The following is a 23,226-nucleotide window of genomic DNA, read 5'->3' as shown; positions in this document are numbered from 1 at the left end:
TCTCTCACTCCAGCTGACCTTTTAAGCCACTTCGTATCTAGCTGGAAGAAAAAAAAACGACCGATAATGAGCACTCCCTCTACTGGCCATGCATGATTAAAATCAGAATGCCCAAAAGACATATTATTTAAATCTGATGCGTTCAGCTACTTATTAACATACCAGGAACACATCATTAGTTGCAAAAAAAAAATCATGCTGCATCATTTTTTTTTCCTTCTCCATTTTTCTTTTCCTAAACCAGGACACTCGGATCACAGGCTACTTCAGAACGGAAGACATAGTGCATTCTGCACCCCAGCCAGAAGGTGGCAGCAACACAATAGCCTAGGGGTCAGTTTCGATACTGCAGTTGAGTCAGCCTTTCTGAAAAGTTAAGATTCTTTCGGTGCCCCAAAAGACACAAAGTCCTCTTTGTCTGTAATGCCCCCGGGGCAAACAGAAATCCAAGACTGGTCGGTTTGAATAATGAGACAAAGAAGGAACTATGTTGAATAAAAATTTTTCAGAAATCCATCACTGTAACTCCAGGATATAAAGTAAAACACAGTAGATGTATATAAATTTATTACTGAACTTTATTATGAAAAGTTTCTACCATTAGGTACCACCAGGGGGCTAATCACAGCTAATTTTGTGCAGAGACTCCTCTAGACTATACTGACACATCACATTAAAAAACCAATTACCATTCTCTTTGCTTAAAGCACCCATTTTAACATTGATCCTGATTAAAATGAACAAATACATTTTATTACCGATTTCTGATGTTAATTAAGCGCTGTTAATTTGAACATGGTCAGTTTTTAAAAAAACGAACTGAACTGGGTCTGTAATTAAGGAATGACTTTTAAACAGAAGTATTAATCCATCGATCTTCCATGATCCTTTATCGGGGGGCTCTCAGGGATAATTTATTTGGCCTCCATTTATAAACCCAAGGTTAAATGCATCGAACACCTTGACATCTAAACGTGCCCCTCGCTCCTCTTATCCTGACCCCCACTGAGGCTCAGTGTGCCCCTGTAACCATTTTGGAGATCTCCCTCCCCCTTTCACATAAAAACAGGCCTTGGTCCGGCCTTTCGAAAGCGAGATGGTCTGTCGATTTTCTGAGGGCGAATACGGGGCATTTATTTTCGCGTGCGGGCAGGAACTCGATGTAAAAGCCCAGAAGAACACTTAACCTCACAAGTCACTAGCAGCCTCTTTGGACGTCCCAGAGGTCTAGGCTGCATCAGCACTGCATCACCAGAGAGTCACAGTAAGGAGAAAGAGGTGAGACATCCTCTCTTAATAGGACAACAGTAGCTCTCGTGCTGGGAAATTAACACAGTCAGCTCTTTACCTGGTTAAGGAGTCACGAGACTCCTACAGAGAACCCAACACCATGATAAAGGAGCATCCAAAAGGTTGGTTGAACATCTGAGACCAGGATCTGTCCCACATGTACACCCAGGTCACGCATGAGACATCCAGTGTCCCCAGTCAGGTTGTCATCAATCAGTTATCACTCTCCAGTTACCTATCTCTCTGGCTTGTGGTGGAACACGAGGTTCACTCGAAGGTCACCCATCGAGGGGAAACTCCAAACCCAGGGAGGCCTACGACTGAATGACATCACAGATGGAACCTAGAACTCAATATCGGGCATCAAGGCCAGAGACCTCCAGGATTGTCAGGATTTGGGATACTGATTCGCAGTAATCTCCTCCATTTAAGAGATGGCTCTGCATTGCCGATATGGAACGAACCTTCGCAGCTTAACAATCGGGTCTCGAGTGTGATTTTCTCCCCCCACAAAAACCATCTGTTCACCTATTAATGTATCCCACGTATCCCAGTTTGGTCTCATCAACATGTCCTTACCAAAGCAAAGAAAAAGCCAAATTTGACTAGAGAAGAACCATTTGAATCTTTTAGTGTAATGGATGAATGACACTAGCAATTTTAAAGTGCCTGACTGGGGGGGGGGGGGGGGGCACTGCACATATCAGTCAATAGAAATGTTCTTTACAAGAAAAGTCTGAAATGCCCAATGAAAATGATGCTTTCCGGAAGATTCCAGAAAATTCCGCTTATTCGCTCAGGTGGCTGCTATGCATCAGCGCTAGCAGAGGAATCACTAGAGAAATGAAAGGCAGCGGAAAAAGTAGGATATTGAGAGACATTTATTCTTATCGTTACAAGAAACCACTCGAGGGAGAAAAAGTTCACGTGAAGTTTGAGCAATTTTAAGACGCGGAGAAGAATTAATAGACGCACAGGTGGACTCTACATGCATCAAAAGAAGCACAAAATAAGATGATCAGTCACACAGGTCTACCTACACCCAATTCTAAGACATTAGCACATGGATTAACGTTAACATTCGGGTGGTTAAAACGTCCCCTGATATTAAAACCTACATCCAAATAGCGAGATTGATACCCAGAGTCTAATTTAAAGCACCATGTTAGCTTAAAGAAGGCAAGGCTCTTCTACATGATCTGAACATTCCTCCCTGGTCTCTCCTTTCCAGTCAACTGCGGTAAACATTATTTATCACATTAAGGGACACCTTTTACAGGCTCGGTCACATGACCCTCCACTACTCTGTCCTCATACCATTTGAGGAAACTAGGTCAGTCACATCACCTCCCAGGTCACATGACTCTAATGAAGCCACTCGAGATGTTGACGTGTTTTTTTTTTCACTTCAATCCACTCCGATGTGACAGTCTTATGTGGCACGGTCTTTTTTGTGTGATGTCAAGAACTTTTTAATCATCTTCGGCGTCTCCGTTTTTAATGATTTTCTGTCGATGCCAGAGGCCTTCCCTACATTTGACTGGCTTGGGTCAAGGCCCGCAGGGAAAGTATTTTATTTTAATTGGAAAATCGGGGACTGGTGCCAGAATCCCTGCCGGGCTTCAAAAAGTTCACGATGACACTAGTCAAGGTCAGAAACAAACCACTGAAACAAGCCCCACACAGGCACAGACTTGTGGATGGGCATAGAACCCAGAACCTACTCTCTCCCCAGCCTCAAAGGGAGCTAAGAGCTCGGCAACATTCAGGTAGGACCACAGTGCTCTGAGTAAACCAGAGGACTTTCCAACCATTTAGCAGCCGAATCATTTCCAGCCGCACCTCCCAGAGGCCCACAGCTCAGGGGGAGGGGCCTCACGTGGCAGAACGGCTCGATGGGGGACTGGGGAGAGTGTTACCCGCATCAAGCTCTGCCTGGCCAATCCCCGAGGGCTATAACGACATCATCCGCAAACACATCGCGCAGGGAAACATGGGATCAGCACCGCTGATCTGTAGCAGAATGTAGGGAGTCTTCATTCACGTCAAACGTCAGCTTTATGGGCCCCTGCCAATCGCTTTGTTATCTACCTGCCCGGAGGACCCATTCCACCCATCCAGGGCCAACATGATGCCGGGGGGTCAGAGGTCACGCAATGTAATTTTCATTCTTAGCAGTGTTGGGGAGGGGTGATTAAGGAATTATCCCAAGAATTCATTAAATAAACTTACTTTTTTGAAAACAAAGGGTCTGAATATGAGAAAGGGTCATTTGTTCAGTGTTTCTCAGTCCATGGGGACCCCCAGTCCAGCTGAAAGCGAGCAAAGCCGTGGGCTGTCTGGCTGGGAGGGAATCTGGGGGCCCCCAATGATCAGGTTAGGAAACACTGACCTAGCCAACCACATCCGCATAGACAACCCCAAACATCATTAGACTGTTACAGGGAGACATCTTCTGAAAAGCAATCGCGCCCACCTGGAGTCTGAGAGGCTCCTCTTTGGGGGAGGGGGGGGGGGGCACAGAATGCACCCTGACAACATGCTAAGCCCCGTGACTGTGACATTTCAACCATTTGGATCCATACAGGGTCCTTGGTGGACAGAGCAATGCCCCCCCTCCCCTCCCTGAGGTATCTCTAGTCCACCCCCCCCCCACCCCAGACCACTAAAGCTGGCACATGGGGGGGCGATATGCTTGCATGGATTATTACCATATATGCACAGGAAACATGATTCGAGACTTGAAATCAAAGGATGGACTGATAGCTTTCAACCTTCAAACTGTGAAATTAAAGGCTTGTTGGTGTAAATAACCACATTTGTCTTCCCCGACAAACACACTGCAAAAGACGCACTTCCCTGGGGTCAGGCAGCAGCCCGGGGAGGGAAGGGTTAATTTCAACCAGTCTGTGAAAAACTGCTGATGAATCAGAGTGTGAGGAAAGAGCCTCAATCACAGCCACCCCCACACCCCCGCTGGCTCCCTGGCTCACAGCACACCGTGCTGATGGTGTGCGTCCAGAATACATCCTGCTGCTAGTCGTACAGGACGTCTGCCATCGGGAGGCGCCGTCACATCACGCCTGACTTCAGCATGCAGCGTCATCTTGCCCAGCTTACTCGTACTACACCGCCAAATGCTGTGTGGTGTCCCAGGAGTGGGGAGGGGGGGATACCGTCCCACGAAGCCCCCATGACGCCATGCCAGCTTCTGGGAGGCCCCCACCCATGTGGGGGACCAGTGGGGCCCCGAACCACACACTGCAGGGCCTCCCAGTCAGACTGGCTGCAGAGCCAAAATGTACCCCAGCACTCTGCTGCCCCTATCTGGATGTCAGAGGAAATACAAACAAATCGAAATGGTAAGTCGCACTTTCTGCCTACTGCTTTGGTGTACCAGTGAGATTAAGGGCATCTCCTTACTTTTTCCCAGTCATGTGATTTTCTATTGGATGATACTCCAACCCCACCCGCACCCTGCTGTGATTGGACACAGCCACTTGAGCTGTCCCCTCCCTGCCCCCCTTGTGAGTCTTCAGCCAGCAGGCATGGAGCCATGAGATGGTTTGGAACAGCCTCAGGGATCCTTCTGGATTACCCAACTGTGCGCACTACCCTAAACCAAACACTAGAGGGTGCTCCTAAGCTTGATTGCAGGCCTTCCCTCATTACTCAAACAGCACGTCCTCCGGCCTCACCCTAGCATGTGCTGCAGTTAGCACACTGCCGCATCTCCACCCTGCGCAGCTGAACCGGAACATCCTCAAACACATATGAAAGTTGTCACTAAACCACGTTTTTGCGTTGAATCACAATGTCTCAATGTGTACAGAATCCTAAAACAACTGCATTAATCACCAATTACCCCCCCCCCCCCCGCTACACACACACACACAGGTCGTCTCTCCTAGACTCTGCTCCCGCACCTCCTGCTGCAGTATGGATTAACGCCAGCTCGGATGACCGCGTGCTTTTTCGGAGAATGCAGAAACTCTCCGGAACAAAGCGGCAGCTAGTGCCTGGGGCGTCTTCCTTCGAGCGTGTGGCCTGTCGATTGGGCTCACGGGGCACTTTCCAGTGTGACTGGAGTGTTCTCAGATAACACACTCACTCCCCGGACCCCTTCACCTGGGGGGGCAAATCTGTACCAGCAGCCCTGCTCCCAACCCCATCATTGACATCATGACTTTGGTACCCATTGACACTCCCTATCAAGCAGTCTCTGTGTCCAATGCAAGATGCAGCGCCCCCTATACTCTGGGGTAAAAAATGACAAGGTGGTAAACTATAGTTGTTCCAGGCAGTGTGGAGATAGTAATCATGGCTTAAAATATTATTCATTCAATTATTTTCCCTCGGCATTATGTGAATGGTCACTGTGGGTGAACAAACCCATGTGAGACATGGACAGGAAGTGGAAACGAGGTTCAAATTGGGGCAACAAGAAGCTAAAGCTAAAGCAAAGAACCAAGCAGGGAACAAGGGGCTAACTCAGGGTAATAAGATTCAGGTTTATGGACTCAAATGCTGAATATTTAATATTAAATACTCTGCCTGCACTAAACAACTGGGGTGTTCTATGGCCTATATGAGTCACTGTAGGCGCCTTCACTCTGTCCCAGAAATCCACACTTTCTCCCCATCCTGAGAGGTTGGACCCTGGGACTAGTTAGAGCCGAGTCCCCCTAGGCGTGCAGGCAGCGTTGTGCTGGAGATGGCATGGTCAGCGGGTAACGGGAGAGTCTCCGTTCCTTACAGTGATACTGTAATATATCTCAGAGGACATCGTAAGACAAAAGCAGTTAAATAGCTGATATTGGGGCGACGACAATCTCAGAGCAGCTCAAAGATGGCGCCTGAGCGATAAATCTACATAATATCATCTATAAAATGAAAGTGGCAGAAAGTTATCCAGAGTTAGGCTTAGGCTGAGAGTCAGGTAAGCAGTTCAATTACTTTTCATTGTGATTGATCATTTTTGTAGAGTAAATGTGCTGATTAGTTATTTTGCTGTTCATTATTGCAGTCTGGGCATGTCTGGGTGTTACTCACTTTTCATTATGGCAGCGTAGACATACTGATTAGTCTCTCACCTAACCCTAACCCTAACCCTAACCCTGCGCCTTTGCCGACTAGGCAAGTCCTGGTTTTTACTGTATTTCTCAGCTCGTCTCAGATATCGATAGTACAAACTCATTTTAATATTTAATTACTTGAGGGACGCGGCGAGTGCATTGTTCATTTAGGAATGGTAAATGTGCCCCTTGTAGCACATGCTTTTAAAATTTTCCCGAAGCCTAAACAAGATCCTGTGGGTTTTTCAGGGACTGGCGCCCCAGCTGTAATATTAACATGCTCCATCTGAGGTCCTCGTCCCAAAGGCGTCCGCTCAGCGCCTGCAGAAAACCGCGTTACGCCGTTTATCTGGGATCCTCGCCTTGTGCCTCGCTGATGGATGAGCTTCACCACAAATCCAACCAACCCCCCACCTCCCCCCCCGATGCCTTAAAGGAGCATTACTTTAATTATTCACCGTTAACTTTGATTAAAACAGAGAATCTACTGATGTTCAAAATATAGCTTTGTAAAAGCTATGGACCCCTTTGCACCTTCTGTACCATCCTGAGAGTCTTCTTTATTCCAGAACATCAAAATTGCCAGGGGTCTCCATTAACAAGAGTGTCGCCACCATTGCACAATATAAAGTCTTTATGGCGGAGCTAAATGATAACACTCCGGGGTCTCTGTTCACTTCCTTTTTGGGTCAGTCTTAGCTAGAGGGGAGCCAGTACCACATCACGAGAACTTCCCCCGTGCAGGGCTTGTGGTGGACAGAGACAGGCAATGAGCTGTAAAATGCTCTTAAAATAACGCTTAATCTGTTCAATTGGTGCAAAGTCACGTAGAGAGTAGGAATGCCTAAGTTACTATTAATTATTTTTGTGTGTGCTTTAGTTTGCAGTCCAGTCATAACGGGGGACAGCTTGTCCGGGTCTGGGTCAGAGCACATGTGAATGTTCTCTTATGTTTGATCAGAAATCCACTCAGGAAAAATCGACACCAACAATGAGATACAAATGAATTCTGGCTTATTTGTTTGATTTTAACGGGATTGTGGGCCCCCACCTTCAATGTCAGGGAAAAATAAAATGCAGGCAAATATCACTCGCTCCAGAACACCGGGGATTCCAGCCGGGTGAAGGGGGCGGGGGAGAAGATGAGAGAGAGACAGACAGATAATCAGGGTACGGAGAGAATTATCCTGGGAATTCTAGCCCAAAGATCTCCATCAAGTTTGCGGTCCACAGTTTGCTAAACATCCTTGGCAGGATTCAGGACGGGAGAATAACGTTTGCTGAGATGAGCCAAAGAGGGAGTAAAATACTGCTTACTGGACCCAAACACCTCTGGCCTGGCCTCTAGGACGCTGCACGGGATGGAGACGAACCACAAGGGCGGATCCCGACACAAGGAACCGATTACCGCAGGATAAACATCTGCCTGCCATGGCCTTCGGCAGTGTCTTCCCGGACCCTGGGCCCACCTAGCGTGTATCCGGAATGCTGCCGGGGTTCGCCATCCATTGAAATAAATATTCGTCCGCATAGAGCAGAAAACGATCACTTCTCATTCTCTCAGAATGCTGTTCTGAGTTTTCTTCTTCTTTCCTCTTTAATTTGTTCCAAGAGGATGTTTCTGCTGCCCCAGAAACTTTCCGGAATGTTTAGCCAGAGTTTACAGTTCTGGGGGCCACCAGATGCAGATTATCGGTCTGTCTTCCATAACCACTTATCGAGTATAATGTTATGGTGAGCCTGGAGTTTACTCCCAGGATGTACAGGGAACCAGAGGGAACAGGACATTGCTGGTGACTCACGCAGGACGGATAGCTTATGAGGGGTGGGCTTGTCATTTCTGGGACCCCCGAAAAAAAATTAAATAAAAATAAACAGCTAGCAAGTAAGAGTCTGATGGACTGTAGTTATCTAGCTAAGAGCGGAACATACTGCTTCAGTATCTCCTAAATAAGGGATTTATTTATGTTTAGGGTTGTGACTGTTTGTGGCCAATAGGGAGTCAGACCACAGGACCCCCTTGCAAATGCGTGCTTTGAATGGTGGTGAACATCACCACTGACCGCAGTCTTTAGAGTGTGGGACGAAACCAGAGAGGCTGGGAGAAACCCACCACAGATGCATGGAGAACATGCAAACCACATACACACGCACTCTCACACACACACACACACACAGGTTTGTAATTATATCTTTGTGGGGACCTTCCATTCATTTCTATGGGACCCACCATGCCATCCGACTTAGGAATTTAAAATAAAGCATACACCGGAAGATCTTCCTTTTAGGGTTCAGTGGGCATGGATCCTGGTTTCGGGGTGGGAGAGGGGGTCCAAACCCATCACTGAGTGGCCCAGGTCTGGTGCAGGCGAGCTGCCAAGTCAGCGCACAGATGGCCAGTGGCTCACAACAACCGAAATGGCATTTAGCGGATATTTCGGAAACGTGAGCTAATTCGATTTTATCTGGAGATGAAGGGGGGCGTCAGATCTGATAGAACGAGCAGCTGGACCACAATACTCACAAACACCAAGAGAAGGTTAATGAGCAGTTAAAACAATATAAAGAGTCACTGATTTGCAGTCACCTTGGAGACGGGCAGCCATCCATCCCATCATCTCACCCAGAAAAGGTTTCAGTGCAAAAAGCGAAAGAGCGGCGTGTTCGGTATGGAACGGCATCCGACAGGCTGACCGCCCAGATGTGCTCTACAGCATGTGCTCCCCCTGGAGGCTCAGTTTACAACTGCAGTGTATCCTGTCCTAGCCGGGTCCGATTTTCTCTCATACTAAACAGTGCAGGGGGGTCTGAAATAATGGAGGTCCCAAGCTGCCAGTTTAGGAGAGCAAACACTCCATCCATCCATCCATCCTTTAACTGTCCATCCTGTTACACCCTGGACGGGATGAAAGTTGTTCTGATCCCAATTAGGGAAAAAATGCTGAATGGATAATTAAGTTCCCAAATGACACAAAAAGTAGCTGCCAATTAGGCTTAAGTCTAAGGAGAATTGGCACACAGAAAAGGGCTTAGAGCCAACACTGCACAGGTTGAGCGGACTCCTGCTTAATCTGGGACGATACTGCTCTCGCTCTAAATGTGGAGGTAGTGTGGCCATTTCCAGCAGTAACGCGAGAACTTGTAGAACCGAGACGAAGGAACCCGATAAGAGCAGCACCTGCCCCAAGCTGCAGGGCGGCGCCGAGGAGCTGAGGTCACGGAGGCCAACAGCATCTTTATTTAGGGTTAAAAAAAGTGGATCAAAGCCATGCTAATTAACGGCCCTGCTGCAATCGTGAGGGAAGCCGACTGATAGGACGCCAGGAGACCCACTGCCCAATATTAATTTGTACTCTGGGGAAACCCCTCAGCACCCCCCCCCCCCCCCCACATGGGACAGAGTTACCAGACTGAGAGGACTCTTCACACCTCACCAGGGCCAGCCCAAAGCATAAGCCAACTGAATGGCTGCTTTAGGGCCCAGCGCCCACCAGGGGGCGCACCCGTCTGATTAACCTATCACAATGACTAATAACAAAAAGGGTTGTGGAGACCCTGGTTCACACTCTGGCAAACTGAGGGATACCAATCCAGCAGATTGCAGGAAACCCACAAGGCCGAGAGCCAGGACGGGATTCGAACCCACAGCCCTGGAGGTGTGAGCCCATAGTGCCACAATATAAAGACATGATTATGTCACATCTGTATATGATATTAAATATAAAAACAGCAGGCAGTGCAATCTGGCAGGATGGGCGCCCCAACACACACAGACTGCTGATGTAGCGGCAGAGCAGGATAGAAGTACTGCCCCCAGCACACAGGGGAAGCACCTCCGAGGCTTCTGGGAAATCCCAAATACCGGGGCCTCCACTTATGGATTCATAAGTCCCCCCCCCACACACACACACACACACACACACACCCTGTTCGTAACCATAACAACCCCACATTATGAAGCCATCGCTAGCTACACCTTCCAGGGATTCTGTCCGAATACCCAGAATTCCCAGTTAAAAAGAAAAAAAACGGGGACGCTCTGACCAGGCCTGCGCGGCTGTCACGAGATGGGGGGGGCAGGTGGTTCCTCGCCCGATGACATCAGAGGGATACTTTGGTTTATTATTAGACTGACATTGTGTAAGCCTGTTAACACTGGGTAGGACTGCTAAGGGCATTGTCGTGTGTGTGTCTGTGTGTGTGTGTGTGTGTGTGTGTGTGTGTGTGTGTCGGGACTCCCCCCCTTCTCACAGTACCACAGATACCCCACATCCTTCACTCTCACAGCAGGGAGTGCCTGGTGGGGGGGTCTCTTAGCAAAGTGGCCACCCCAGCAAACAGTCCAGGAACAAAGCTGATAAGCTCATGATGATGCAGGAGGTCACAATGGGAAGAGGGCGTCTGAGGCCCCCCTGGGGGTCCCCCAACTCTGCAGCTGGATCACATGGGAAAAGGGCGTCTGAGGCCCCCCTGGTGGTCCCCCAACTCTACAGCCGGGTCCCATGGAAAGAGACGTCATTTCGGCAGTGGAATGCGGACATGGTGACCTTTGCTGACCTTTACCAGAGTACCCCCCTGTTCAAATGGTGCCTAGTGAGTTTGAATTCAGTGGGGCGATGAACTGTGAAAAGGACGGTCGAAATTGGTGGGGGGGGGGGGGGGGGGGAGGGCACTTTAGACCACTAGTCACTGGGGGGGCACCTGTGTAGGGTGGAGATATGACACTAAAAATAGTTCAAAGCTGTCAGTCCTGCTGTCAAAGCGGCAATTGTTTCCAATGGAGACAGAATCATCGGAGTGTCAGACGCAGGCTGCTGGTCCCTCGCACTGAAGGACGCGCTGACCATGCGGCCTCCCAGCCCGGCCCGGCCCGGCCCGGCAAGCCTGCATCAGGGCGGAAGCTTCTGGAAGGGCGGGCACTTAGGGTCCGGCTGAGATTAAATGTGGCATTAAGGAGCTGCAGTGGAGCGGAGAGGCTTTTTTTTTGCTCTGATAAGCACTATTCTCCCACTCCGGCAAACCCCCCACCCCCAGAAAAAAAGAAAATTAAAGAGAAATAAATACCAACCCAGCAGAGCGAGACGGAGCTTGATGACATCGACCCGGAAGCCGGGAGCGAGGAGGGATCCCGTTCGCTGGTCATGTGACTCCAGAGCTGGACCGGCCAATCGGGGGAAAGCCGACATGGACTCCAGCAGCCTGCAGAGTGACTCTTTAAGCCCCACACATGCAGGGTTGTGAGTTCAATTCTTCAAATTAACAGCCGACAGTGTCTCATAAGCTTATATGGGTTGGGCCCTCAGATCAATCAATCATTACTGAGAGCCTCAGCAGCTGAAATCAAGCGTAACATAGTCAGTAAATCATCCGTACATCTGCCAGGACATCCGTACATCTGCCAGGACTGCTTATCCACTACAGCATTACTAGGAGCCTGGAGCCATAAGAGAGGAGCTCATCCCGGAGGGAGACACCAGTCTGGTTACTCACAAACGACCCAACTCCTGTGCTTTTTTACTGAGCGGGCTCACGGAGGGCCTGGAGCCTATCCTATATGGCATTGGGAGGGGGACATGGACTACAGGCAACTAAAATAACTGCATGACTGTGAAAGGAAACCTACATGACATTGGGAGAGGATGCAAACTCTACACATGGGACTCGAACCTATACCCTGTTGGTACGAGACAATGGTAGCACCTAGGGTGAATCATATATAAACAAACTAAGATGTGAGAACATGCCCACAAGACACTTTCAGATTTCCTGCACCAGACACTCTTACACCCCACCTCTCCGCCCCCCCTCTAGGTTCTCTCCTTCCGCTGGGTCTTGTTGGATCACATGTGACATTCGCTTACAAGCAAGGGTGAGGATGTTACGGCCCCCCCCCCAGGGGGAGGGGGAGGGATGTGGTGCACCCCTTCTGGCGCGCCGTCCTTGAACTGAACAGGAGCTGAAAGGAAACAACTTCATTACAGCAACTAACCCCCCCGCACCCCCCCGAATTCAAGTCACATATATCATTGTGCCTCCTAGCAGCAGTGCACCACCGCCGAGTAAAAAAAAACTGCAACGGACGTCGCAATTACTGCAATTTGTGAGTCCAGCTGCACTCTAATGTAAGTACCTGCCACCCACGTCTGCCTCTGCCTTGGTTCCTTCATGCTGCTGAGGAGTGAAAGCTGTCAGAGAGGGGAACCTGCGTTGAAAAGTGTGTGATCCGGCATTCCGGACACGGCCCGGAAAAATGGAACAGAGTGAGGTCAGGAAGGATGGACTGATTCCGCAGAAGCTTCAAACAACACCCTATTCCTGCAGCAGTGGTTCTCAGTTCTGTTCCTGGCTCCTCCCCCCTGCCAGAATGTTTTCATTCCAGCTCACACTGATTTCAAACTGCCACATTCATTATTAGCCTAGTAAAGACCATATTAGCCTGATTAAGGTGAGGTTGGAATGAAAACACTCTAGCAGGAGGAACAGGTTTGTACACGTTAAAAACACGTCATAGCATGTTCTAGGGGCTGAACATGGATTTAGACTTGGGTCTTAGTTATTATTGCTCAACATGTGACCTTCCCACCTGATATGTTTAACATTTTCCCATTGGCTGCCCAGCTGGCACTTTTGACCAATCACACTCCCATTTGCCCAGCCGGGCTCACTTCCATTGCCAATCAGGGTAAGGAAGAAGCTCGCTTGGTGGATGACGCACCCAGGGCCTCTGAGCACCTCTGGCCTCATCAACGCCACCACACGCTGCGGCTGAAAAGCAAACAAGCTACACTCAAAAGGCAGGAAGCAATGAGCCCCGAAAAGCAAATGAGTCCAGCAAGGGTAAGAGTGCATCTCCGAAGCCGCCCCCCCCAAGGCCTAATCTGATCTCTGTCAACGAAACTCAGTCGTCCTGTCGCCGATGCATCACTCTGTAATCCTACATATTATTGTAGCCTTAATAAGATCATTAAATCACAGCTCGGTGCTCATTCTGCACTGAGGAAGCTCATCACATTCAACACTGATTAACACGTTAACTGTGACTTTCATTTCCATATTCACAGATCACTGTCCTGCACCCTGGCACTATCAACACACCGAGAAAGGCACAAAAAATAAAAAGTTATTTTAACGTATCAAAAAGAAATACCAGAGTATGCAAAGTCATTCGATGTCATGAATTAAAATGCAAATACAAAGTATGCACCCCTCAGCCAAAGATCCCTCCTATTGGAAGGGAGATTACCTTTAACTACAACGCCTCCTACTGCCTGCTACTTGCCACTAAACTGGTGGTTAATATCAGGGATTCATTTACTGGGACCGAAAAAGTTACATTTATCACCACTTGTAGGAACCAGATTGTCTCCCGATACGCATGTGGCCCATGATGTCACTATCGTTCACCCCCCACTTAACCCTGCTCTCCCATTGAAGTATATTCTGTCGAATTCAAACATCCAGCCATTTTGAGATTCCCGACTGCTTCTCCAGCATTCCTGGGATTGACCCTTGTAGCCTGGCATCGCCACTCCGTGGGAATGATGAGCAGGGTTGCCAGTTTACACACCAAGACAGCATCACCAGACTCTAGGGACCCCCCCACCATAAGTAGGCCACTGCGCAACATGTTGACGAGCAACAGGCGGCTGCAATGATCAGTCCCTGACACTAGGGGAGTGCTCACGCAACTTTCAGCTGTGAGGAATTGAACCCTGCACTTTAATTCCATGAGAACAGGTCGAATCTTTGGACTGGCTTTAATCCCTGGGAAATGGAAGGAGAAAATCCATGTTCAGAGGAAACAAAAGACAATATTTTTCATGCGACTATTAAATCTGCAACCAGGGCTGAATTTCCTCTGTGGGACCAGTTAGCAGAAATGTAGCCTCTGTTGATCTGTAGATCACATTTGAGAAATTCTGGGCGGGCTGCCTAGACCCCAGGTTGGGGGGGGGGGGCGCGGGATACCAGACAGGGGTGCAAGATGGGGATAAATATGCACTGAGGTTATAATTCACTGGTGGGGGGGAGGGCAATGGCTGGGAAATGTAATGGCAGGTATCACAGTTAAGTTCGCCTGTGTTTGTTTGTTTGTGTGTTTGTTTGTTTGTGTGTTTCTGTGTTTGTTTGTTTGTGTGTTTGTTTGTTTGTTTGTTTGTGCGCATTCACATGTTTTTTTTTTGGGGGGGTGTTACTAACTGAAAAAACTTTTCCCTTAACTGAAACAATCATGCGCCCCCGTCCTGTTTAAATAGTCTAGGAACAGGTAACGTCAAACGAAACGGGGCCCCGGGGCTACATGCGCGGTTGCGCTCACCGTTGCGGTTGGGGCCTCCTCACAGACGACGCCACGTCCGGCTGGACAGACCGAATGCAGAAGTGCTAGATCCCCAGTGACTTCGCATGAGACGCTCGCTATCCAAAGGAATGAAATAGACCCCCAGAACTGACATTATCGTTCGTCTTCAGAACATCCTCTAATGCCCTAAGACAGAACTTAGCCAGTTAACACAGCTCATAACTGACAGAGTTACACACTCCAAGGATCTGATAACTACAGATGTACAACAGTCGCCTTTACAGGGATCTGAACTTATGGGTTGCTAGTCAGCGCCTTAACCGCTCTGCCATTTTGCACGCAGCTGCTCTAAAGGTCTGTCTGGCACTTCATGTGGAGCTTAATATCACAGTCACTTACAGGATATTTTTATGAACTGTCACTACATTGAGCTGTGCCCCCCCCCCCCCCCCCCGACACAACCAGCCTATCACAGTGAGTGATGGGATCCCACATTAACACCTGCCAGGGAAATACAAAGCAGGAGGTGTTACGTAGTCGAGGAGTTCAGAAAAGGCGCTCAACAGCCAGGTAAAGGACAGCATGAGAGCCACATGGGTGTGTGTTCGAACCCCAGTTAGTGACAGAAAGACCCGCCGAACTGCTTCTTCTGGATGCCCCGCCCCCAAAAACCCAGCTCCAAGCCTCGGCCTTTCATCTGCCTAAACCTTCCTGCCGTCTCCCCTGGAAACCACATCCGACTCCCAGACAGGATGTCATCTTAGACTGCAACGTAGAAACAGTGGCACTCGGCTATTTTTGGACCACCCCCCCCCCCCCCCCCCCCGACAACGCTCGTGCCTGGTCAGTGCAGACTGTCTGACAGTCGGGCTGCTTCCTCACCCTAACACAAACTCCGACCTTTACCCCCCCCCCCCCCCCCACCACCACCACGCGCTGCCACCTAGACACCAGTGACTGACAGTTTGCTTTGATGCCACTCAACTGGCAGAAGGTGGCACTCATTCATCCATTCCACACGTGCTTATCTAAACGGTGAGGCTGGAGTCCACACCAGGAGGCACAGGGAACGAGAGCCACTCTGGATGGGGTGTGAGTCCATCACACACGCACTCAAAAGCTCAGTGCTAGCATTCGAACCCACAACCCTGGGGGTGTGAGGGAACAGCAGATCCAGCAGTCGCCCAGGAATGGAGCATCACTTCTTAAAGGTCACATCGCTTGCAGGTCACTTGACACAGCACCCCCACACAGACACTTCTCACAGTACCTGGTGACACTTCCATGCCACCACCCCAGTCTGCCAGGTCCCCTGTCTGGAGTTACGTTGATTCCCAAGTGCTGCGTTAATAATGATGCTGAAAGCAAGACGTTCAGCAGGTCGACCTTCGAGCACGAGAATTTGGGCAGCCCCTTCAAAAAAAATACACAACCACCCCAAACTCACTCGCCAACATTCCGCTTATCACCTAATGCTGCTGGATATTTACCCTTCAGGGACAATAGTGGCCTTTCAGCACTGCTTTGAAATTCTGTCCAGTAGAGGGTGCCCACTGCCTGAGGATCCAACCCCAACCACCCTCCCACACACTAGCGGACACTGGGAAGAAAAAAAAAACTTGACACTTTTAATGGATGAAATTGCAAAGCCTTTGGTTTTGGGCCAAAAACCCTGCAATAACAGTACATACAAAACACAGGACAGCAATCCTAAAATATTATTTAATAGATGCTTTTATCCAAAGCAAGATACACTTCTGAGGAAGTAGGGTCAGGCGGTCCCTTGAGAAATTGGGGGTTAAGGACCCTGCCCAGGGGCCCAACGATGACATCATTCTGCCGACTCTGGAATTCAAGCGGGTGACCTTCCCATCACAGGCCGAACCCACTGAGCCACATGCCAACCCCAAAACACAAGTGAGATCTCCCTCTGTGCTCCAAACTCCACTGTTCATCCCACACCCAATATTTTGGCCTTTACTCAGGTTCTCTCTATGACACTGCAACATTTTGAGGTCACAGCGGGACTCAAACCCACTTCTCATGTAAGGGCAGATATCCTGACTGCATGCCTCACCGGCCAAAGACTCCAGACAGCAGCCCAGGTATCACTACAGTGTTACTGACTGCCATCCCTAAAGTCAAGCCGTGTTTCACTTCAGTGAATTAAATGCCTTTACGGCCCACTTAACACAAAGAACCCGCCAGCTGTCGTTAGTTCACCCTAAATTCTCAACTGGGCCTTGATCAGTGCACTAACAGGTCCATTAAGCCTGTGGTGGGGGGGGGGGAGTGCGATGCAGATTCTTCAACTCATGGTACACCCCTCAAAGGCAGACACTGCTCCCCCTCACCCCCCAAGCAGATGAGATCCACTTTGCAGTGAAAGCATGAACCGGATTAAGGTCGGCAGTGCCCAGAGGAAGAACAGCAGGTAGAACAGTGCTTCAATAGGAAAACATGGACGTTCTGACTACTGGGCTCTAGGTGACAGTCCCAGGAAGGTCCAGCTTCCAGTAAAGGGTCTGGAAAGACACGGATAAGAGAAATTTCTGCCTGGAAAAAGAATAAAGAAGGAAAATCACGTTTGCAGAGGTGGTCAGACTGACATCATCTCTCCCTTTGTCCCCTAGACCATGAACAGACCCGACCTAATCAAGATCTCACGGTAGACTCTTGTGATTCATCACATGTTTAAGTGGTATGGAGTTACACTTGATGAGAAATTCCGCAAATTAACTGGGAGGACATAGGTTCAAGTCCCAAGCACTGTGGGGGCTGTACCTCAAGTGAGCCGGTTATGAATGGGTTCAGTCTGAAAGGGCCGTTTGAACGATGAGCATGATGAATGCAATAATTCATCCCGAAAACCTAACAGAAAGGGAGGACACACAAACTGCAGCTTATGATTGTCCACAAAAAACATTCCAACACGTACTTAGGATCGACTCGTAACCCCCAAACCGTTGCGATGAGCCCACTGTTTCCGAGCGCTCCTAATGAGCGCATCCCATTTGGGGGGTGCTAGCGTATGGTCGTACGTCTAATCAAATGTTCATGAAAAACGCGCATCTTAAAAACAGTATAACAGCGTGGAGGAAATGGCACGCGCTCACCGAAATTCCGCATTTGTCGCACGTTTGAGTTCCGCGAGCGGGAGTGATGTGTTAGATATCGGCGGACAGAGCGGACAGAGCAGCCCGAAGTACCGTCAGCCCTCAGCGCGGAGTCAGGGCGCGCCAGTGGCTTCTGCCGCAGCTGACTTGCAGCCTATAAGTGTTTAATTACTCCGTTATAAATTACTCCCACGACCGTCTCAAAAAAAAAAAAAAAAGCCCATTGCCAGCTTTCTGTGTGCAGGAAGAAGCGAAGTTTGGCATCCTACTCTGCAGGTCCTCTGGATGTAAGCGAGAGAGACACAGCCATCCAGCGCAATGGGTCAGGCAGCAGTTAAACAATAAGTATCCATGTCAGATTTCTGACTGCGACCTTCAAAACGTGTGTGAGTGTGTGTAAGCAGGTATACCTATGTCCCCATAACGTGATAAATACCCGTTTTTTCCCTTATGGGGACAGGTTTCCTGGTCCCCACAACCGATTTTTTTCCCCCCTATTGGTTACTTATGGTTATGGTTAGGGCAGGGTGGGGATTAAGGTTGTCATAGTTAGCGTTAGCGTTTTACCCATAGAATAAGTGGGGCCCCATAAAGATAGGTATACCCTACGTGTGTGTGTGTGTGTGTGTGTGTGTGTCTGTCTGTCTGTGTGTGTTTGAATATCAGTAGTAAATAGCACATAACCTATAGCCCAGCGAACCACAGAACAGAAGCTATATCAGAGGTGATGTTTAGACAGACAGTGTGTAATCTGCGCCGGTGAACAAACGGTCTCGGTTTTCATGAGCAGTGGCGACTTGGAAGCGATACAAGCCGCTCCTACTATCCTGCAACAGACACTGAGGTACACCTAGGCGATGGGGGTGGGAAGTCACGCTAAAAGACCAGCTACTTGTGCCCCTGCAGCTGAAATGCAGGGCATCTCGACATGGTGCCGTTAGAAGTATCATTAACTGTACGAAAAACACCGAGGCTGCAGTCAGAAATAGACGCAGGTGTAAATGAAGCCGACTTCGAGTCCCCGCGACTCGCTACCTGCCGGAGGAGGGGCTATCCACGCAGTGTGGAAAAGCATCTCCTCCAGCTCTGACCCTTGAGATCCAAGATACTGGGGGATCCTTGACTACCTCGGATGAAACGTGACCCGAAACACAAATCCAGCTAATTTTGTGTTAATTCAACGCAATCAGTCTAGGTCACCCCCATACATGTCATACTGCAATCCCATTAAGTTTGTTCCGACAACAACAAAAAGTCTAATCGGAATATCAGAAATTTTTCCTCTCTAGTGAACCACATGCAAAAATAAGCTTCTACAGATGCCAAAAAGTACAGTTCAGTTCTCAAAAATTCAACAGGTTTGAGAATAACGACTGACAGATCGGAGACGGATAAAAGAAGGTGGTAATTAAACGTCTAAAAGGCTAATTTCCCCAGCATCAAAACGATCACAGGATGATGATCATATTTAGGAAACTACACCGTCTAACCGGTTCAGAACTCAAAGGGTTAATTTCATTGCACCACATATAAATGTAAATAACCTCGCTATAATTCTTCACTTGTAAATAAAACGTCGGCATCAGCAATATTCCAAGAACAAATGTAAGTGCCATAAGAAGAACATTCCTGCAAGGTCAGGTTGGACGCACTTTCCATCTAACATCACCAACACACCCCCCGCAAAAAAAAAAAAAAAAAATTAAACTTCTTACTGTTTATTATCGGGTTGGCTTTCCGGTCATTCAGGGGCGGCAGGTCGGCGAACTGCACCCGGTGTCCAGACATTTTGAGCGCCTTCCCCGGCGGGGCTGAGCAGCGATCCCTGGCACGCAGTTCTCCCGAAGTGTTGAAAGATCACAGCGGCGCTTTCCCTTCACGTCCGGCTCACTCCTACCGCCGCCCCCCGCCCCCTTACTCTCAATGCTTACCTCCAGTCCTCTCTTCCCCCGGTCCCTTATTCCCTATCGTCTGGATGCGGTGGACAGTCTCCTGCTGCATTGGAGTGGGGGAATCGCTTATATTATGGATACGGCATCTCCCAGCTCACCTGACCGTGTGGCGGGGAGGGGGGGGGGGGGTGAACGCGACCGTGATCATTTTCGGGAGAAGAGAGTGCCACTGTGGAGGGAGATGGTTTGTGTCAAGAGGAGAGGAAAAAAAAAACTTCACATGACTGCAGGGATTACGTCACCATATTAAACTGCTGCTTCTGCGAGGGGGGGGGCGCGATGTTACAATAGTAATAATATATATGATTTTGCTCGCTTTAATGAATAGCCGAGCCAAGTCCACTCCCCTCCTAGAAGACGTATACATGAAACTGATTTGGGAAAATAAAACAAGTTACTGCGATGAAAATCTTTGCCCTTGCTTCTCTTACGAGGTGATTTCCAAATTCTCAAAATATTGACGAAAAGCACTAAGTTGCCGGTGTAACTTAAGGTCAGTGAGGAAGAGGGGACTGATGAAGCTGTATGCACGGTCTTTCCTGCGAAGTCTCCTACTCCATAACAGCGCTGGTTCAAATTCCTCCAGATCTCCGACAAACCAGAACCCCCCCACGCCCCCCCACTCGGAGCTGCACTCGCCGGTGTGCCTGATGCACGTCAGCTGTACAACTGTGCAATAAACCTTTTTCCTATTCATCATAAAAAGTAACTGTAGACGTGCTTTAAACATCTCTAATATGCGCGATTTTCAGGATAAACGATAAAATATACACAGTATGCAGTTGATCTTCTCCCACATTAGCGCCGTGAATTTAAGAATTCCCCATAATCCGACTCAGTCGCTGGAGTGATAATTGAGCCCTTTCACATGGTGACTGAGATTGCGTGCTCCGGATCTGAAGCAGCTAATCTCTATTCCAGCAGTTATATTTATGTGGGAAAACGGCGTGCTAATTTTAGCTACATGCCCGGTTTTCAGATCCGGGGGTGGAGGGGGGGGGGGGGTGCAATCGCTTTGATAGTACAGGACGTGGTGAAGCTGCAGATTTCGTAAATGGATCCAAAAAAAGAAATGTCCCCAGGTGGAACTCAGACATCAGATCCGGTCGACATATTATTTTCAAGCAAGGGTAGAAATATCTGCCTTTTTAAAGACGGATTCCAGGTGCATTTGCCGTAAAATGTGCAATTGGTATAACATTCCAATCAAGTATTTGAGGTGGCAATTAATAGTATATAAATAGTGTGTTAAAGACCCAATTATAGGGAAAGGAGGCGAATGTGATATGGACTGGAGTAAGACTTTGATTCCTGTTCTAGTATATGTACTCGGTGATCGACCGTGGCCTACTGCCAGAAGACCGCGGCCTTTTCCAGCGGCCTTCAAACTTAAACACGTTAAAAAAAATTTGCGCCAACCCTAGAACTATGGTATCCACTGACATGATAAATTTACATTTAAAAATTAGATGACAGCATAAACTTAAGATGGCGTGTCCTGTTACAGGTCAGTAATTTTGGCAGTGGACATTATGGGTCTGTATAAAATCGTTTCTTCATTCTTGAAATGAAAACAGAATTAATTTCTGTAAAGGGGTTCCCTATCGGAACCTCAAACTGACAATTTAAGCACTATAATACTTAATGATTTCACATGACAGATACCAAGCTCGTTTCCAATTAAACATCAGTGGGAGGATCTGTGTGTGAACAGCAATTTAACGACGAATTAGTGAACATTTGGGAAAGAGGCGCTCCATGGTCTTAGCCGTGCTTAATTAACAAGATCGTAGGGGAAACTGATCATTTTAACCGCATATTTGACAGCCGAAAGACCACGTTGTGAACGTGCTGTTGATATCAAGACGCCATTCACCATGACAGCGCGACCAGACAGGATGACATGAAATGAAACACCTTAAGCTCCAGAATAACTTTATCTATATGACCTTTATTCTGTCATCCACCTGCCACGGCATTCCTTAACCTCGATCTATATATAATAAAAAAACAACACGATTGAAGGCTGCGAGTTATTTCTGCAACACAGATATCATAAACTTGTTTGTGCCCCTTCATTTATCAGCGGTAAAAAAGTCACTTCATCAAATGAGTTTACTGTAAACGAGCAGTGAAAGTGTGTCTCTGGCGCCACCTAGAGGGGACGCTGATCTATTCGACACCTCAACGCGCAAATACCGTAAATGAAACGTAAATATACGCATACCAAAATCATTTATGCGTTTAATCGTTAAGTTTTTTGTTTTTTTTGCAAACCACATTGTCGGTCACACCAGTTTTGCTGAGGTGAGTAATAATTTTCGCGTTCTTTTAAAATGATTTCAGTCCTGCTTTGCATGGAGTTTGCGCGCCCTTGCATGTGTTGCGGAGTTTTTGTACTAGAGTTTTCTCTCGTATTCCAGAAACGTGCAATTAAGCTTGCTGGTGTCTTAAAAATGCTCCACTTAAACGTGAGATAAAATACCCAAGAAGTTCACGAAATATTTTATGCGTGCAGTGTATTTCGAACCCAATGTCAGCTTCGTACAATTATGTATATAATATATATGTGCCCTGCAATGGACTGGCATCCCGTCCGGGGTGTACCCGTGCCCTGTGCCAGAGGCTGCCTGGAATAAGACCCAGCTTCCCCGCTGCTATAACCAGGACAAAAGATGAATGCTCCCCAAAGGGTACGTTCCTCGTTCATCAACTAGAAACGTTACTGTTGTAATTTATGAGTGTGCGCCGCTTCCCAATCCGGCGCACATATGCTACTTTGTTCAGAATCCCTGGAGCCGGTTTAGTGTCCATGTAAAGGACATTTCGCTGCGCCTTTTTGGCGCTGGGTGAATGGGTCGCGCGTTTAGTTAATCCGCTTCGTGGTGCCATGAACAATGGCATCAGTGCGTCTATTCATTGCTTCTCGCACAGTGAAACTGCTGAGGTAAGTTAGAGGAACTGCTGGCATTATTGTTATGCATTTATTATAGCCTACGTTTGCACAGGGACGTCGCTGGGGCATGGATGCTCTGGCAGATTAAGGGGCGCCAGCCCTTTACAGGGCTCCCGAATACGGAATATTTGAAGTAGCAGTAAAATTACTCCAGTTAAACATGGGAATTTTCCTGCAGGCAGAATCTGAGAAGCGTATACATTGAAAGTATTTCAATCAATTGGACATCCTCGGCGGCCAGGAGTTGATAAAATAAAAAATCCGAACAAGCAAAACAGAAATTCAGTTCAGACCAAGGGTGTAAAAGGGTTGAGACCGATTTAGCGGGACAGGGACATGCAAAAAGGCTGTTTCGTATGGATTTTAAGGGGGAAAACACTTCAAAATATTGAAATATTATTATTTTTTTATTTTTGCATTTTACGTCCATGATTTATATGGCACAATATTGAGAAAAACAAATAAAAGTCAAAAATAACAATGTAAACAAAATAATATATGAAATATATGACGTAGAGTGAAAGATGAAGATCGTACC

General features: G+C 48.0%; 1 protein-coding gene across 2 annotated transcripts in view; it reads right to left on the bottom strand.

Annotated features, from left to right (window-relative positions):
• si:ch211-285f17.1 (sickle tail protein homolog) overlaps nucleotides 1-19,729 on the bottom strand; it is a 120,603-nt gene extending 100,874 nt beyond the window's left edge. Inside the window, exon 1 of one of the 2 annotated variants that reach the window (XM_049012393.1) lies at nucleotides 19,496-19,729. In XM_049012393.1, coding sequence (XP_048868350.1) covers nucleotides 19,496-19,568 — 73 coding nt within the window. In that variant the 5' untranslated portion in view covers nucleotides 19,569-19,729. Of the gene's footprint in view, nucleotides 1-11,433; nucleotides 11,554-19,495 lie in introns of those variants that run through there. The other variant, XM_049012390.1, reaches the window with a different exon arrangement.
• Between the last annotated feature and the right edge of the window lie 3,497 nt (nucleotides 19,730-23,226).

This window comes from Brienomyrus brachyistius, chromosome 4, assembly GCF_023856365.1.
Source record: "Brienomyrus brachyistius isolate T26 chromosome 4, BBRACH_0.4, whole genome shotgun sequence".
Lineage (NCBI taxonomy): Eukaryota > Metazoa > Chordata > Actinopteri > Osteoglossiformes > Mormyridae > Brienomyrus > Brienomyrus brachyistius.
The sequence above is the reverse complement of the archived record's forward strand: the minus strand, read 5'-3'. Positions and strand labels throughout refer to the sequence as shown.